Raw genomic sequence first — 18,150 nt, forward strand, 5'->3', positions numbered from 1 at the left:
ATTATTGTGTTTTCTTTGAACATCTCTGAGGTCAGCACACAGCTTTCAGAGTATCAGCTGCATGCAGGATTTTTAGATAGAGAACTTAGGAGATCCAGACATTAGCTTAGTCCAGAACAGAGATTTATCATTAACCTCTAATGAGGAGAATGAGCAAAGTGAAGGTAGAACAGAGGCAGGGGAGTGGAGAAGTGGGTGGAAAACAGCTTTCAGAGGTTGTTCTGGAATGAACTCATGGTTGGTAGGATGGAAAGCATTACTGGGAGGGGAAAAGTGCATGAATTAGTGGGAAGAAAACAACCAGGCTGCAGGAGTTTTGTTTGTCAAGTTCAAAGTCATTTAAGGTCAAATCAGTAGATGAGGGACAAGAAATAGACAGAATAATGACAATATTATTATAAATCTCTACAAAATATAAAATCTCTTCAAAACAACTCAATTTTTCTGGTGGTAAGAGAATCTGGTGGAATGTGGCAGTGGATGAAGTTACCAGTTATCAATTATTATCAAATAAAAACACAGATATTTGTCCAGATATGAAAGAGAGATGAAAGACTGTATAGCTGATGGAGAAAAGTACAGATTTACATGAGAAACAGCAGAGAGCACAATTAGATTACCACAAACAGACCTGAGAATAAGGAAATGTTTAAAGATATTTCTCTAATAAATACTGAACATGTGTATTATATTATATGTTTTTGTTCATTTCACCAAATCATTTCAATTGTGTATTTATACATAAATTTTTCTAGAAGTGAAGAGGGTATACTTCATTTATACACACCCATTAAATAAATTTGAATATTACTGAGAAGTCCATTTATTTCTAATTATTTTTTCAGTAAGTGAAACACAATACGATGATTTTCGCTTAAAGTAAATAAAAATTTAAATATTACATCATACTAATATTAATACAGTGTAGCCTTAATGAAAAGTTTGTTTAATAACTGCATGAAAGTTGTACATTTTCAAAAGGTAATACTGATAATAATAACTTTAATTAATAATAATAATGGGCCTCATCTGAAAGTATATTCTAATTTACTGAATATGTTACAGCTGTGCTGATGTGAACATCATTGCTTTGATTAAAACTCGTGCTACATTATTTTAAACATATATTTATGAATCCAGCTTTCTGTATCATGCTGGGATATAATTTCATCCATAACAAGTTTTATCTCCTATCTCCCTTTTTTCTTTGTTCTCTTTATTTTCTCTTTTTGCCCTCACTGTGCTCTGACCAGTGTCTCAGTGTTCCCCGGCGCTGGGATGTGGAGCCCACTACGAGTACGTGATCGAGGAGTTCTGCCTGACCAGATTCAGGCTAGACATGCAGGAACTGGACCAGAGTCAATGGTGTAGCTGGGAGGACACAGCCAAGTGAGTAATCAAGCACAAACATGCACAGAGGAGAGAAATGAAAACAGACTTACTCTTGCAGAACAACAGCATAATGAGCTTCACGTCTGAGGTATACATCCAGCACTCGCTGATGTTGGGTTTTATGACGATAAGGCGAATAAACAGGTTTTTATTGCAGAAATAAACAGAGATGCACTGTTTTATTGTATTATGAAAAAAGAGAAAAAGCTGTGAACGTGTTTATATTTGATTGCCGCTCTTAATGATTGTCCAAGTTTTTGGTTGCATTCCAACAGTTGATTAAAAACTGAGTGCGACAACAGAGAGCGAGTAAGTGGAGGGTGAGAAACAGAGAGGATACACACACAGTCAGAACAAAAGATGCATGCCTTTGGCATAAACAAAGATCTTTGTGCATGCACAAATATTATCCTTGCACTCACTGTAAAAGATGCTTTCGGCTACATTTTTTCAAATTGTTCCAACAGATTATCATTTAAAATCAGTTAGTTTAATCAGTTGAATAAACACTAAAACATTTCTTACTCCAACAGTAAAACTGTCACAACATGATGTATTCATCAAACGCTCTCAAATCAAATGTGAGTTTTTACTCTGATGCTGCTCATCAGTCTGTGATCCTGGAGGGAGAATCCAATTTGGTGTCTCCAAAAGAAGTTGATCTTTGACTGAGATTTTTGGTTGAAAAAAGAAAACAAAACAATGATTATTCTAAAGAAGGAAAACCTCCTTTAAACAGAGTTTTAATCGACAATTCTTTTCAGTTTTGTTTTTTTTTTTCTTCACTTTTTTGAGAGAAAAGTGAAAGATAATAAAACACTACAGTGAATGAAGGATCCAAAATGTGAAATATAGTCTGTCTAAGTTAAAAGGTCAACCATCAGGAATGTTAGCCCCACTCACCCCTTCTTTCTGGGCGAACCGCCTTCGGAGATTTCTAATTCACATCGAGTGACATTTGGAGTCCGTGTGAGCGTCTCCTGTGAGCGTCTGGCCAGTTTGCCTCGTCTCCCGGCTCCTCAGCGTGTCTCTGCTGTCAAGAGGCGACCTGCTTCCTCAGCCCTCTTGTCAGTCTTCAGCTGTCACTTCAGTCGGTTTATATTCAGCTCCCTCTTCATAAAACACTCATCTCTGTCTCTTATAGACACTGCTGTAGACATTAGTCAGTGGTACTCCAGTCCAATTTACTTTTATGAATCCTTCCAAGGTCTCATATACATATAACTGAGAAAAATGTGGAATTGCCACTGTTAGAAGGCATTCATTGACCTGAGTTAGTTAGTAAAAAGAAATAAAACATGATAAGTCTTTTACTATAAAGCTGAACATTATGGTTTCTAAAATGTTCATGAAAAAAAATTCATTACAAATCCGACTCATTACATTTTTCTGAAGTTCCGGCAATGGGAGATTCATTTTGCAGCTTTTTTTAAAAAAAATTTCTATTGATTTGTGAAATTTCAAAATCAGATTGATATAGTTTTCTTTGAGACAAAATTAATTAATATTCTGAAACCTGTCTTTAACAGAAGGAATTTTATTTCAATAGAAAAACTTATGTAGGACCATAAGGGAGTTTTCAGACCTCATAGTCCTCTTGGTTTGATTGAGACCAAAGCTACAACATTTGTTACACTTTCAGTCAATGCGATTTCCTTTCATACTTCACCTTGTCAAACAAATCAAGCCATTTGTTAGTTAAACAATCAGAGGGCAACAACAAAGCATGGACACACTAATTTAGAGAGACCAGTTAATCTGATGTTTTTGGACTGTTGGAGGAAGCAGGAGTACCTGGAAACCATGCAAGCTACAGGCAGAATGAACTCTGGTCAGAAATCAAACCCAGCATCTTCAGGCTGTTATACAATAGTGATAACAACTGAGCAGCCATTGACATGTTTTTCTGCAGTAAATAATGAATTAAATTAAAGTTTCCTGTTTACTGGGACCATCACGTTGCTGCTTTCTGTCACATTTGTTCCACTTCCATTATTCCCCTTCGCATCACGAAGACTGCTGCTTACTTTAATATTCTTTCCATTGTTTCTTACAATTTTCCAGTTCCTCTGATATATTAGTGACACATATGAGAGATTTGTTTTCCCCTAGTCTGCCAAGCAGCCATGGTACTGTTATTTCACACCGTGTGTAAAGGCCTTGTGTGTTTTCCTGTCAATATTTTGACGTGTCGCCTCAAAGCCCAGCACGAAATGAGAAAATGGCAGAGAAAAGCTCTGCAGAGGTCACAGCAGCATTACTCACAGCTCAATACTGCAGGGCCTCCCTGCCATTCAGATTGTAAATTGGACGTTTTGAGACTGATTGAGGAGACAGGAACAATGAGACTGGTACAATCGATCAATTAAAGGTTCTGTCTGACTCTGTGATGTTGATAATCACCATGCTCCTATCCTTGGATTTGCGATCTGTGGAGTTAAAGGAAGTTAACCACCATTCTTTCAAAGCTGCTATACATTGAGGTTTGCCCAATATAATGTACTTTATTTCATATTTGACATAGCTAACATTTTCTTCAGTCATTTTGTTGTGGATATCATTAAAGTGCTCATTTGAACCTTCAGCAAAATATTATTAAAGAGCATTTAACCTACTTTTCAATATCCTTGAGGCCTTCTAAGTCTTGAAAATATCAACTTAAGTCACAATTGTGTGACTGCTTTATTGATTTAATAATAAATATGCAATATGCTTGCATGTCTCATATTGATATGTATAAAATCATCCTGAACAAGCTCTCATTTTCTAACAACTCAGCTCAAAATTGTCAAAAAAGAGAGATAAGATTCCATAAGGAAAGTTTAATTTGTGATATACAAAGATGCACAAAACAAAAACACAATCCATGTTTTTAAACAGCAGTGGCACCAGGCCATCACACGTTTCAACCAACTCATGAATCCCAAAGGAAATATTGTAGAAATTAGATATTTATTATTTTACAACTATCTTCAACTCATGCTGACAACTTCATAAGACTTTTGAAACTTCTAAATGTTATCTATTCACCCTTATTTAAGGTGTTTGGGAAAATAAGTCATTGACTCCAAATAAGGTGTACGCTTTCAGCTCGGTACAGTCAGCACTCATTTTGATGTCGATAACTTTGCTGCAGACAATTATTTATAGTCAAGGTCAAACATTAGCATATCTACATTCTAGTATCTGCTGACTGATATGCAAAGGATGGCTGGGCAGGTCTGTGATCTAATGCTGTGTTGAACCTTTGTACTATAATAGATGGCAAAGTCTATTGGTACCCTGAAGTAAATTTACATCCTTAAATAGTTTTTTTTATTTTGCCTATATCTATTTTGGATAGAAACATATTTTTATCTGTTTGTTGATGAATTTCTTTGAGCACAAACCAAAAAAATCGAGCAGATGGAAATTATGACAACTCTGCTGCTGCAAACAGGAGACAGATGGAGAGACATAACCTTCATGCTGTAGCGAGGAACGTTAACATGTCGCCAGTCGATTCAGCTTGATCATTTTCCAACATGTTGATGGCTCCTCTTTAGGTTTAAACGCTGACTGGCGTCTCGAGACCCCATAAACAAAAAGCTGCAAAATGGAAACTTAATAATGCATATGATTATAGTTTTCCTCTTTCATAAAGTGCCACTATCACATCCCATTTTGTATTTAAAGGTGTGCTCTGATTGATCAGTCGTGCCCCAGCTGATAATCATGATCAGACACTCGTCTCAGGTTAGTCAACAAAACCAGTTTCATAACATAAATCAAGCGGAGGTGTGGAGTATGCATCATTTTTGTTACACAAGTTTGGTTTTTTTTGTCTTCATTTTATTTCCTTCTGCTTATATCACTTCCATCCTGACTTTTTTCTACAGTCAGGAGCTTGAGCTCTCACTGCTCTGCAGCCTATGTGAGGTCAAAGCAGGAACTTCTTAATGCCACACAGGACGCCCACCATGGTGGAGGTCACTGCCTACGCAGAGATGATGTTGAGATATTTAGTCTGCACCTGGGAAGTCGGTGAAATGTAAACTACACGGGATTGAGAGGATTTTTCAAATTAAAGCAAACCCTGCACAGGCAGCACAGGTGTATTATGTCCTAAATTAATCTATTTGTCACTAACACACATCAGTGAACATGTGGAACAATACTCCCCACTAAGATGAAACCGAATCTGAACTTTTTTGGCTTATGTTAAAAATAATATGTGTAGCAGACAACTGACTGCATCACCTTGGTGAAACATGGTGGTGGCAGCATCATCCTGTGGGGACTGTTTGTTCTTCAGCCAGGAAAGGAAGCCTGGTTAAAGTTGCTACATAGATGGATGGCACTAAAACCGATCCTGGAAAAGAAAAATAATAACAATCAAAAGACTTGAGGCTGAGGTTCACCTTTTAGCGTTACAACAACCTTAAATATGTTCTAATTTATTGAATATGACTGCACATTCAGCTACAACAGAATGTGAGCGAACACATATTAAGTGTGTGCTTTATAGATTTCTGTTTTTCATAGTTTTGTGAATACGCCACCTTTATAAAACACTCCAGATCCCTCTCTACAAATCACTGTTTTCAGGTAAATTTATTGTTTTGTTTAATTAAAATGCAATTTTTGTAAATGCCCTCATGGCAACATTTGTTGTGAAATGGCGCTTTAATAATCAGTTTTTAGAAAAACTGATTATTTTTGACAGGCTTAAATGCAGCTAAAGTAAATCCTTTCAACCATTACCTGAAGTAGAAAATGACATACAAAATGAGACGCATGATAAAATGAAATTGTTCATTTGTGATGCAATTATGCTTCAGTTTCACTGTGTTTTAGCTGTGATGTGTTTTTTTTAATATATATATGTTTTCCTTGCAGGAAATGGTTTATAAAACTGGGACAAACTGTTTTGTCATTTCTGTTGTTTTATTGTTTCCACTGAAAAAGCTGTTTATTCTAACTGCATATCTATTTAAAATTCTCTGCATGGTCTTTGTCCTTTGAGGAACTTTTCAGACTTTTCTTTTGACTCCTTTGTCAAAAGTATTGTGAGGAGCTGATGATCTTATTGCCTGCTTTGCTGTGAAATGATGTTGTTTTAACTTCCTTATGTGCCACTTTTAAATGTGGACAGAATTACTTTCTAAATATTGACAGATTTAAGTATTTTCCTTGGTTTTGTTTTTTATTGTCCTGTCGTTTCTCCAGTTTGCTCAGTCTATATACAGCTTGTTGCACAGCTAACTGTATCGATCCTCTTTACTGTGTTATGAGGTCATTTGAAGCAGTAATCTCTGTGATTCACATAATAAATTATGCCATTTCAGAGAGACACACAAATTTCTACTGGACTACCTGTCTTTACTTGAGGATCTTTGGCTCCAGCTCCTGTCAATCTTCTTGATTGGTGCTTTCATTGAAGGAAAGGGGTCCATGAAAGCCAGATTTTGTCAGTCTCGCCTGAGCAGCTGACGTTTTGATATGTCTGCTTGAATCCATAATAGCTTTGATCTAAGGGTTCCTTTATTATTTCATTTCCATACATGAATTTCTTATCTTCAGCAGAAAAAAATCCTCATCTTGATGTCCCGAGGCAATCGTCATAAGAGCCGATTTCATCTTGACATTTGACGGTTGAGATGGCGACAGAAATTAATAAAAAGGATGAAGACCACAACATTTTCTGAGCTGATTGACCTTCCTGTCTTGAATCGATGTTAAAGTGTCAGTTTCAATTTTTGGGTTAAGTGACTTTCACTAGAGTTTAGTACATTTGGAGTTTACCTTACCAGAACATCTGAGATTAGTCAAGAAATTAATAAGTGACTGCCATTTAAAGAGCTACTAGGTGATAACTTTATGAAGTGGATGATAAAACCTAAAGTACTGAGGTCAAACATTTTCAGAAATCAAACTATTTTTTCATTTCCTGTTCATACAAGATGCTCCAGAGTATGCCTATATATGAGTTTCATCAGTCAAAAAAATATGTCATAAAGAGGAGAAAAAACAAGTTGCGCTGTATTATAAGCAACATTCATTTACAAATTGTCAAACATGTGGGGGACATTATCCATCAATCACAAAATGTGTCAAGAAGAGGAAAGATATACATAATTTGCACGTGTCTAAAATAAGTCGCGAGACCAGCTAAACTATGGAAGAAAGGTGACTTATTGGTACCAATTCCCATAATCCATGTTTTCTTCAATAAATACATTAAGGAAGATTTATCCACACTACATGGTATTGAAGTGTGTAAAAAATGGAAAACAAAACCATGAAAAATACTTAAATCTGTCAATATTTAGAATGTAATTCTGTCCACATTTAAAAGTGCCACATAAGGAAGTTAAAAGAACGTCATTTTACAATAAAACAGCCAATCAGATCATCAAATCCTCACAATACTTATGACAACGGAGTCAAAAGAAAAGTCTAAAAAGTTGCTCAAAGGACAAAGACCATGCAAAGAATATTAAATAGATACGTAGTTAGAAAAAACAGCTTTTTCAGTGGAAAGAATAAGAAATGCATTGAGACGCAAAGACAATTCTGCCTGTCCTCTACGCAAGACTCCACTGCTGAAGAAAATCCTGTTAATTCAACAAAATACTGAGAAGATTATAATCTGGTCAGATGAGACCAACATCAAATGCTCTGTCTTTGCACACACTCCTATTAGAGGAATGAGATTGCACACACTTTTGGAGTTTACAATATCATACTGACAGACAGTATGATATGGTAAACTATCATACTGTATATCAGTATGATAGTTTGCTATTCTTTAAACAAGAATGCTTAAGGAATGGCATTCTTGACAAGGATTTTAGGATAAAACTGAGCAAGCAAGACAGTGATGCGAAACATTTAACCAAGGAAACTCTCACTACTAATTCTCCACACAGAAAAAGCCACAAAGTTATTCAACAACATTTCACTAAATGGGTTGATAATTAATCCCAAAGCCAGTTCATTTTATTTCATAGATGGATTGAAGATTAGGTTGGATTGTTATGCCAATATAAATATATTTAACTAGAACATCATTATGTACCTACTATTATGCCATATTGTAAATGTTGTTAGATTTTTCCAAAGTTTTGAAAGCTTTTGTGAGATAGTATCATAGTTAGATGACCAGTATCGCTTCAAGTCTGGAGTCAGCATGGTAGCATAGGCTAGAGACCCAACGAATCCAAATGCCGATATTTTGTTTTTCAGTTATACTAATTGTCTCCTTGGCCTCAGTACTCCAGGCTCTCAGTAAAAATAACTCCACTCCTTTGTTATGGGCAAGCTTTTCAGGCTGTGTTATTGTTGAGGGGTATTTTGGTCAATCAGTCATGCATGCTGTCAGCCGTCTCGAATAATTTAAAAACCCTTGTGGTGAGTGAATTCACATCAGGTTACCCGTGAAGCCGAGCCAGAGAACATCTAGTGAGCTAAGTAGTGTTGAAAGCTTACAGAAGCTTTGTCTCTGCGGAGCTGTATGAATTAAGAGGCTGATTACTGGGTGATTAGGAATGGATTGCTGGATGTTTTTATAACTAATGACTGGATAATATCCAGCTTTGCTCCGACTGCTACGCACTTGGAGCTGTTATGCAATAAACTCTGATGAAATTAGGACAAGGATCGTAGGAATAGAGACAGATGGATGGATAGGCATCTTAATTTCTTTAAAAAAGTTACTTATTTCTGAAAACAAGCAACTTCTTTCTTTTTTCTTTTTAAATATGAGTTCTCCTGGAACACATTTATTACAAGATCTACACAGTCGTGCCACTACAAAGCTGCATTCCTTCTGTCTTTAATTCTTAAGAAAACACAAAACAATTTAATCTCTTCCTGCAAAAACAGCTCAAAGTCTAAATCTTTTTAATCCTCCTCATCTATATTGTTTACTCCTAATGTGCAGACTTTTCTTCATTACATAAATCTAACTTCAAATGTTTTTCCCTTAATTGAGCCTTATCTAGTAGTCAGACTTCACATTAAAACAGCATCTTAGGACCGCCTGGAAAAGAAATGAAAGGTTTTCTTTAGTGTTTGAAAACTTTAATGTGGGAGTTTTTCTTTTTCTCTTAAACTCTTTGTTATACAATCTTTTCATCAATTGCTATGGAGAATATTTAAACATAAACGCGATAAACATCTAAATAATACCATATTTATTCTTGTATATTCAGGCTCTTTGCAAGGTTTACAATATAGACATAATGTGGGGTGGTAATTATTTTATTTTCAGTTTCCTTCAGAATGTAATGTCTTACATGTTTTTCATCTTTTAAGCAGAAACTCTAAGATAATCATTTGAATGAGAAATGTCAGAGATTTGCTGGTAAATGATGCCATTACTCTATTTAGTGCACATATTTTGGCATGATATATATTTTTAGTTTTCTTATTTACATTACTGTTTATGAAAAAATCACTTAAGACAAAGACATTTTGAGTATTAAAATGAAATATTGCATAATAGTTAAATCCAAATAGTTCATAGACATCTAGGCTGAAATTTATATTTCCATATTTGGTTTAAAACTGAGATTTGTTTGTATGTATGTTCGTTTTTGTTGATATATTCCAGAAGACATAATATGGAACAGTTTTAGCAGCAATTGAGATGCATTAAAAAGTAAACTGGATCTGGATCTCAGGACGTTTCACCAAGTCAGAACTGAACTGCACGTCCTGAATTGATCAAACCACAAACCAGTGTTAGAGAGCATTGTTTTATAGTTGTAAGCGAACTATTGACATTATTTTAGAGCAACAACTTAAACTCCCATTTATCATCGTGAATGCCTCAGAGATGGATCTGTCAGCACTGCCTCATCTCAAATACAAATGACTTCAATCTCTGGGATGTTCCTCAGTTCTGTTTTATGTTCAAAATCTGACAATTTTATTTTTTATGTAAATGAACAGAACATTGTCTCTCATGATACCAAGAAAACAATTCACACAGTTGTGCTGCTGGAATGCTGAAAGAGATGTTAGATTGAAATGTGGGTAATTTCCATTGTCAGTATTCTTTCAATTTGTGCCTCTCAAATGAAAAAGATGAAGATGTCCACCAGAAGGGTATGGAGAATTTTTTAATATATACACAGATACATTGATCCAACAGGGATATAGGAACCATCAGGCATTTACCATCCTTTTGGTTTCCGATGAGATGAAAAAAGCTCTAGGATCATATTTTTCTAAATAGATTTCACTACCTGAAAGGAAATAAATATTGGCTTACAGAAATGCTGCACTACTTTTAACTGCTTTGCAAATTTTAAGCCTTCTTTTGGTACTTTGGAGAACAGCAACAGCAGTTACTGTGGTTTACCAAGTTAAAACTATTGCTAGATGCTAGTCTAACAATGTGACTTTAGAGAGAATAAACATTTACCCTGTAAAGCATAAATCTAGACTCACTCTGCATAGTCATAAATGCATAAACTCAGTCACAAAAACTTTTTTTTCCCTCCAAAGAGTTTTTGCAGTGCTAGTGGCTCATATTTTTGCGACCGTAGGCAGACAGGAAAGAGGGCGAAGACATGCGGCAAACGTCGTCGGGACCGGGAGTCGAACCCGCAACGTCCATTTTGAGGACTAAGGCCTCTAAACGTGGGGCGTGTTAACCCCCATGCGCCACCACAGTATGCCCCACAAAAACCTATTTATGACCTTGTTAAACAAATTAAATTAAGCTAACGCAATTTATAAATACCCTTGAAATCAGACATGCCAAAACACACCAGTACTCTATTCAAAAGTGATAACATTTCTCATCATGGCAGTGAAAAACTATGTGACAGTGTGGACAGTGAGATAAAACAAATAATTAATAAACAGCATCACCACATGAAACACACAACTATTAAACTTCATGGAGGATTTTATCACATTTGTTTTTTATGTTGGAGAGAAAGTGACATGCATACGCACACAGAGACAAGAAAGAAAAATAGTTGCAGAAGTAAGCAGAATACCAAAGTACCAATATAAAGAACATTTTATTTGATTTGCTTTGTAGTGACAGTTTGGCCTAGTTTTTGTTGGATTCCCTTGGTATGAGATGAAGGCTTCTCTCTGTTTATTCTTTAAATTGATCTCTCCAAGCAACCACGGATAAACTCTCTCTGCTCTGAATGCGAGTAATGAAGACGTGTTCCAAAAGAGGGAATCTGTTAGAATGCTCTGTTTTTGTCTGTCAAAGAGCTCTGACAAATCACATTTGTAAACTCAAACATATGATACATGTAAATTTATTTATGCCGAGTTGTAGAACATTATTCATTCTTAGCATTAGTACCCAAAGCCAGAGTCGTTTCCACATTCTTGTCATGAAGTCAAATTTCTTTTCAGTGCAGACTGGAAAGGAATGATTGATCACAATCAATCCTGAGGTGTAGTTGTGTAGTGAAGGATGATCTTTGTTTTTGCAGATGATGTGGTTTCTGTTGGGGTCGTCAAACTATGACCTTCATGGTGCACTTGAGCGTTTCACAGCAAAGATGGATTGCTCACTTGATGGTATTGAGAGTGGAAGATGGATAGAATAGTCAGATTGTGAAACTTTTCTGCAGTAAAGGAGATGCTGCTCTGTTGGTGAGAAATGAGCTGAACTGAAAAGCAAACTCGTCTCCGCTTGCACCCTCACCTGTCATGATGACATATGGATCATGACCAAGATGTCAGATAAAAAGGGCTAAAATCAGAAAACCCAGGCTGAGCTCGAAGATAGAGTGAGGGTGTCTCTTGTAAATGAGATCTTGGATCTCAATGAGACAACCTGTATGATTAAAGGTCAAATAAATCAACTCTTCTGGACACTAATGAGACGGGAGTCGGCCAAGTTGGTTTGGAGAGCCAAATAGGAACCTGTAAACTCCCATAAACAAAGAGTACGATATTGGGAATTGCAGAGTGAAGGTTTGGTAACTAAATTTTCTGTCTATTCAGTAGATTATTTAGCAATATTTTATTCATTTGTTTTTGTGTTACATAAAATTGTAAAATTTGATTAATACATTACACAAAAGTAATAATCCATGGTTAGCAGGTAGGTAAATTGAAATCCATTTAATGGAGTCTAAAATATAATCGAGGTGCTGTAAGATATTTTAGTGAAATATTTATTTATCGTGGTGCAGTGTATTGAAAATCTTGTAGCAATGTTAAAAAAGGTTAGATAAAAGCTTGGAGTTGCAAACATGAACAGTAAAATTTGCTTATTTCAACATGTTGACAAAAGTGTCCCTCTTGTCCTTGTGTGCTAAAATGTCCCCATACTATAAAACCACCAAAATACTGATAAACTAGGAAAAATCTGAAAAGAAAAATACGTTTATTTGCAAAAATCTGCTGATGCGGGAGGAATCTGAAGGTCAGCGATATGTTAGAGTCCCTTTTAATCAAAGCTGCTGTGCCTGTCGTTTAAAATGAAACCACAAACTGTGCTGAACTTGCATTATCCTGCACAGAAGAAAGGATGAGTTCTTCAGACCTGGCACAGATATCAGCAGATGTAACCTGAAGCTGAAGAGGAGAGTGGCAGCTCAATGCAGAGAGGCCTGAAAGTCAGGCTCTGTCAGTGAATTAGAATATATTTTATAAGTTATTTTATTCCAGTAACTCAAAGTACAAATTGAACATATTGCAGAGTTTAATTACAAACAGACTGATATTTTCAAGCCTTTATTTTTGTAGTTATGATGATTTAACCACAACCTTTATAATTTGACGCACATTTAAAACAGAAATGTCAGCTTCATAAAAAGAATGTTTAATACCTTCTTAAAGGTTGCTCTTTTCAGCAGGTTGTTTTAGTCCTTCAAATGAGTTGCATCAGAACGTAGGCTTTTCGTTTATTGAAAATGGACTATATACAAAGTCTTTCACAAGTTTCCAAGCCACTTTTTAAATAGTCACAAATAGACTAAAACCAAGAGTTAGTTTGATTTTGTTAAATCAGAGTAATATAACACCTCTTCAAAAAACACAGTGTCAGAAAAACACTTACCATTTTGCAATAAATATTTAATTTGAGGTTTATGTAAGAGACAAAGACAACATATTTCAATAACTGAAAATAACATGTATACACAAAAATCAGAAAATATTGTCATGCCTTTGTATTTGGCCTCCCTAAGTTGATATTATAGACAAGTTATGTCATATAATTTTGACTAAATTCAAAATTAGACTAAAATATTACATCACATGAATACTGATCTAAGCTTTTCTATTGTATCTCTGACTGCATGTTTGGGGTTATTGTTTGACAGGAAGGTGAACCTCCACCCTCTTCCACCATCTTTTTCAGCTCCTATCAGGTTTTCTTCTGGGATTGCCTTAATTTAGCTCCATCTACTTTCTCATGAACTCTGACTAAAACTCCTCTTTTCCTGTTGAAAAAAAGCTTGTCCACTGAATGATGCTGCAACCACCATGTTTTTACATAGTTGATGATGAGTGAAAAGAGCAAAGTGTAGTTTTAGTTCTGTGCTGCACATTGAGTTTTTTATACAGGTCAAAAGCTTCAAATTGGTCTCCTCTGACCAGAGCGCTCTTTGCCACGTGTTTGCTCTGTCCCCTGCATGACCTGTGGCAAACTGCAGCACTTCTGAAGGATTTTCCCACTTGTTTTGTCACTTCCGTAAAAAAAACCCATGACTTAGTGTGGATTCACACCAGCCCTGTTTAATCAAACTCTTGTTCATTTGTCCAGAAAGGACAAGGTGCGAGTGTGCAATCAAACTGATGAGGACCAAAAAAGCCTCTTTTCCCAAAGTCAAAAGAGAAATCCTAAAACACTAAGTTCTGACACCACTCCATTTATGTTTACATTTCATAATAAAAGAAGTGGCTCTCATGTCTTTTTCAGATGTTTTTGTGTCATTTTCTTTTGTTGTTCTTGGTGCAGCGCCACCGCAGGTCAGAAGGGGAAAATGTTTCTCTAAAGGTTTGGATCTTTTAACACAATGCTCTGTGAAAGCAAATATTTAACAAACGTTACAGTGTTGGTCCCCAGTTGAACCAAGTCTACTGGATTATCAGGTGTGAAAATATCCTTTTAGTTGGGTTAACAGATCTGAGTTCTGGGTCTCTGAAGTGCTTGTTGGCCTCTTCTTCTCTCTGTAACCAGCCTGAGTTTAACTGGACAGTGTGGAAGAGATCATGTCACAAAAGTACTATTCTCAATAAGTAGGTTTCTTACACAAGTGTCCCTGTCTCTTCAGCAGAGAAAAGTGATGATCACACAGTGAAAGTATATTTTAAACAATACAATATAAACCTATAAACCTAAAATTACAATTGGTTGTAACATATAGCGATAGATAGTTATTGGCACTATTATGTTATCAATTAAGATAATTACTGACATATAAAGTGTTTTTCTCAGAAATCCACTGCAGAAAAGACTTCCTATAATAAGCCATCTTATTCATGCATGCGTGCGTGTGTGATAAGCAGGATGCTTACACTTTACTCAGCAAATCACCTTTGGTACGTTTCAGACTCCAACTCTGACTTCGGACCCAGATACTTGCTACAAGTTGTGATGCAAACAATTAAAAAAAATTTCCACCCTAAAATCTACCAGGTCTCGGTAGGTTTCCAGTTATTTTCCCACTTTTAGATGGTGGATTGAAAAACCCTTGTATAAACTTCAAAACTACCTCATCCCTGGAGTTTCCTTACTGTATTGTTTGCTCTTCATTAAGTTGTTTATTGGTTAATGTTCTCTAAAGAACCTCTTGTTCCTCCACAGGACAGTTGGATTTATATACATTTATTTATTAGCAACAGCTGGTTTCCTTGGATTTTATTGGAGGATATCAGATTAAAGACACACATGACACACGTTTCAGATCCCTCTGCCCCTTCACAATTATGTGCTGCTTTCTGTTGATTTATTACACAAATCCACCTGAAATACATTAAATTTGTGTGTGTGTAATGTTACATAATGTGAAAAAGTGCAATATTTGAATATTGTTTCCAAGGTGCTGTACACTAGTGTAATATTCTGGTTTTCACAACATGCAAAAGGGAAATGAAAATATCAATAAAAGTAAATGGAGAACTGTGCAGGAATCACATTCATTATTTGTCCTGCAGTGGAGGTGATGGAGCCAAACATGCTGTATGAATCTGCTGCTTTATCTCTTTGTGTAATACAAAATTCAAGAAAAGTAAGTGATGGAGGTTGAAATATCCTTCTACAGATGTGTCTTAAAATATATTAATATAAAGAGGATTTTAAAGAAAATTTAGACAAGCCTGGTAAATAAATAAGAACAAGATTGAAGTGACTGGAAAAATGTTTAGTTAGATAGGTAAGCTTATTTGTTCCTGCCTCAAGGCAAATAATTAAATAAAAGTAAAGTAGCTAAAGCTTCTTGTCTCCATCAAATCCAAAGCAAGATGGCAAGGTTTTCAAATATTATTTTTAAAGTTTAGCACTGTTTTCCATCCTTTGGAAGATTGAGTCTCCAGTCACAGATAAAAAATGTTAAACAATGCCAACATTAATGGTCTGGTGAGTTTTAAAGCTTTTTAATTATACAATAACTTTAATTAAATTAAAGCACATTTTTTTTCTGCAGAAGAAATAGAAGTATTACAATATCTGGACAGTCTAAACTATTTCACATAAAACTTTCTTCAGAGTAACATTCCTTAGTTTTTTTGTCTGTGATTTGGTTCATATTGAAATGCAAATAAAAATACTATAAATTATTTTTGATTAAAGATAAAATTTAGTACACTGGAAGCCAAAAGCATCATTTTAGCCTAATATTATTTGCTTGGAAGTTCTCCATCAACATCAAATTAATTGACAATGTTTCCATGGTCAGAACAAGCAACAATACATTTTGTCATTTAGATACTAAACAGGTTGATTTCAGACTCTATAATTTACCAGTGGACCTGAAGGGAATAAATTATTTGGACTGTAGATCAGGAAGTAGTTTCTCTTGGCATTAATGAGAACCGGAACAGTCATATCAGGTCATGTACTCAAACTGGAAACTGGAAAATCTTTGTGGATGGGCATTCATGTGTGAAATTTCATGAATCTTTAATCCTCTTGTTGCTGCTCCTGTTAAAAGACTTTGGTGCCTCCTGACCCACTTCTCTTGTAGGGGGTATCTTATCAGATGTTCCACTTTATTATTACAAACAAAAGGACAATTAGCATATCGCTGCTGTTAAAAATAATTAGAAGAATCATCCCTGAGGGCTGATGTTGTCGAAGCTCCGAAAACACAACAAGGCTTGACTTTTTAATTGTTCACCGGTTGCAGTCTGGTAACGGTTTGACGACTAAATCATAAGAGATTCACCTTTCTAAGTTTGACAACATTCCCTTCAGTTCATTTAGCACTAGTTGATAAACTAATGTGAATGTGCAACAGTAAAATCCTGTGTGAAGCAGCTGTGATTGCAGCTTGAAGGTTTTTCAAACTAACTCTGCTACAGGTATGAAACTGCTAGACCTGACAGTGAAAACTGAGACATTTCTGCAGTTTTATCTCTAACATTTGTTGCCTTCACTCAATGTTAGAACACCTGATGCAATGTCAAAGCAGCCTCATGCAAAAACATGACACTTCAGTGTTTTTTACACAGGGACAGCCAGACTAAACGCCCGAGTAGCAGCATAGTGGGACCCAGAGATGTTCCCCGGTCTGTATGTAATTTTCAAGAGAGCTTTAACACGGCTGAATTTAACCTGCTTTAAATTTAATATGGGTCTGATACTATGGGGAGGGCAGAATAATACAAGCAACTAGAATGTGTGGTTATTCTCTGTAAAGGCTGTTTCCAAATGGCATCTTAGTTTTCTAGGTGGAAAAATGTTGAAAACCAGTGGAGAATAAGATTAATGCCAGGAGTGTTGTATGCATGTGGATGCAAGCGAATTGAGAATAAGAATTATTTATCTGAACTGCACTGTGAAGCTTTATAACAGAGGAGTTAACGGTGTCTGTGTGAATAAATCGACTCACCAACAGTTTGAATGATAAATGCTGCACCTCTCGCCATAATGCATCATTATTTTTTTATAAACACCACATGTATCTGGTGACATACTTTTCTTCAGTTAGCTGACTTTGTGAGTGTGTCTGTATGCTACAAGGGAGCAGTCCTGAATCAGTTCTTCAGTTAATAGAGAGCCTTTTCTTTACTATCAGGGTTTTACTTATTCACTTTGTGCTTCTCAGTTAACAGATCAAACTACTCAAGATGCAGTTTGTCTGCCTAATTCAGACTAATCTGCTCAATATCTTTTATATGGGGGCTGGGATTTATCATAACCACATTTATTTAAGCCAGCTATCTCCTTTTTTATTTTTGATTTGCATCTTTCTTAGTTTTTCTGTTTTACTGCTTTTACACTGAAATGATTTTCTTGTTCTTTTCTTTTTATTTTACATAATTTACATGTTGAGTGTTTTAATTTATTCCTTTTAGAAATAGAATGCCTGGCTTGAAGCTTCCAATGTTTCAAAATTAGGTCCCTTATGCCTTAGACTAAGTTTACAGTCTATGACAGAAGAATGCACATATAAATTTTGTATTATGTTTTAAAATGGAGATTCAGTTTTCAGCATGTAGTCAGAGGAGCTGCTAACAGCTCGCAATACCTGCAATTTAAATACATAATTTTATTTGAAATATGTTTTTGTTTTTTTAACTCCTGTTGATTTATATGACAGTCTGTGATTCATTAAATCTCTT

At 35.6% G+C, this 18,150-nt stretch overlaps 1 protein-coding gene across 1 annotated transcript in view; it reads left to right on the forward strand.

The window, feature by feature from the left end:
• The window catches only part of ramp1 (receptor activity modifying protein 1), a 66,689-nt gene that overhangs the window by 44,000 nt on the left and 4,539 nt on the right, over positions 1-18,150 (forward strand). Inside the window, exon 2 of the mRNA XM_044131155.1 lies at positions 1,254-1,389. Within this exon, the coding sequence (XP_043987090.1) occupies positions 1,254-1,389 (136 nt within the window). The remainder of the gene's footprint in view (positions 1-1,253; positions 1,390-18,150) is intronic.

This window comes from Gambusia affinis, linkage group LG11 (assembly GCF_019740435.1).
Source record: "Gambusia affinis linkage group LG11, SWU_Gaff_1.0, whole genome shotgun sequence".
NCBI lineage: Eukaryota > Metazoa > Chordata > Actinopteri > Cyprinodontiformes > Poeciliidae > Gambusia > Gambusia affinis.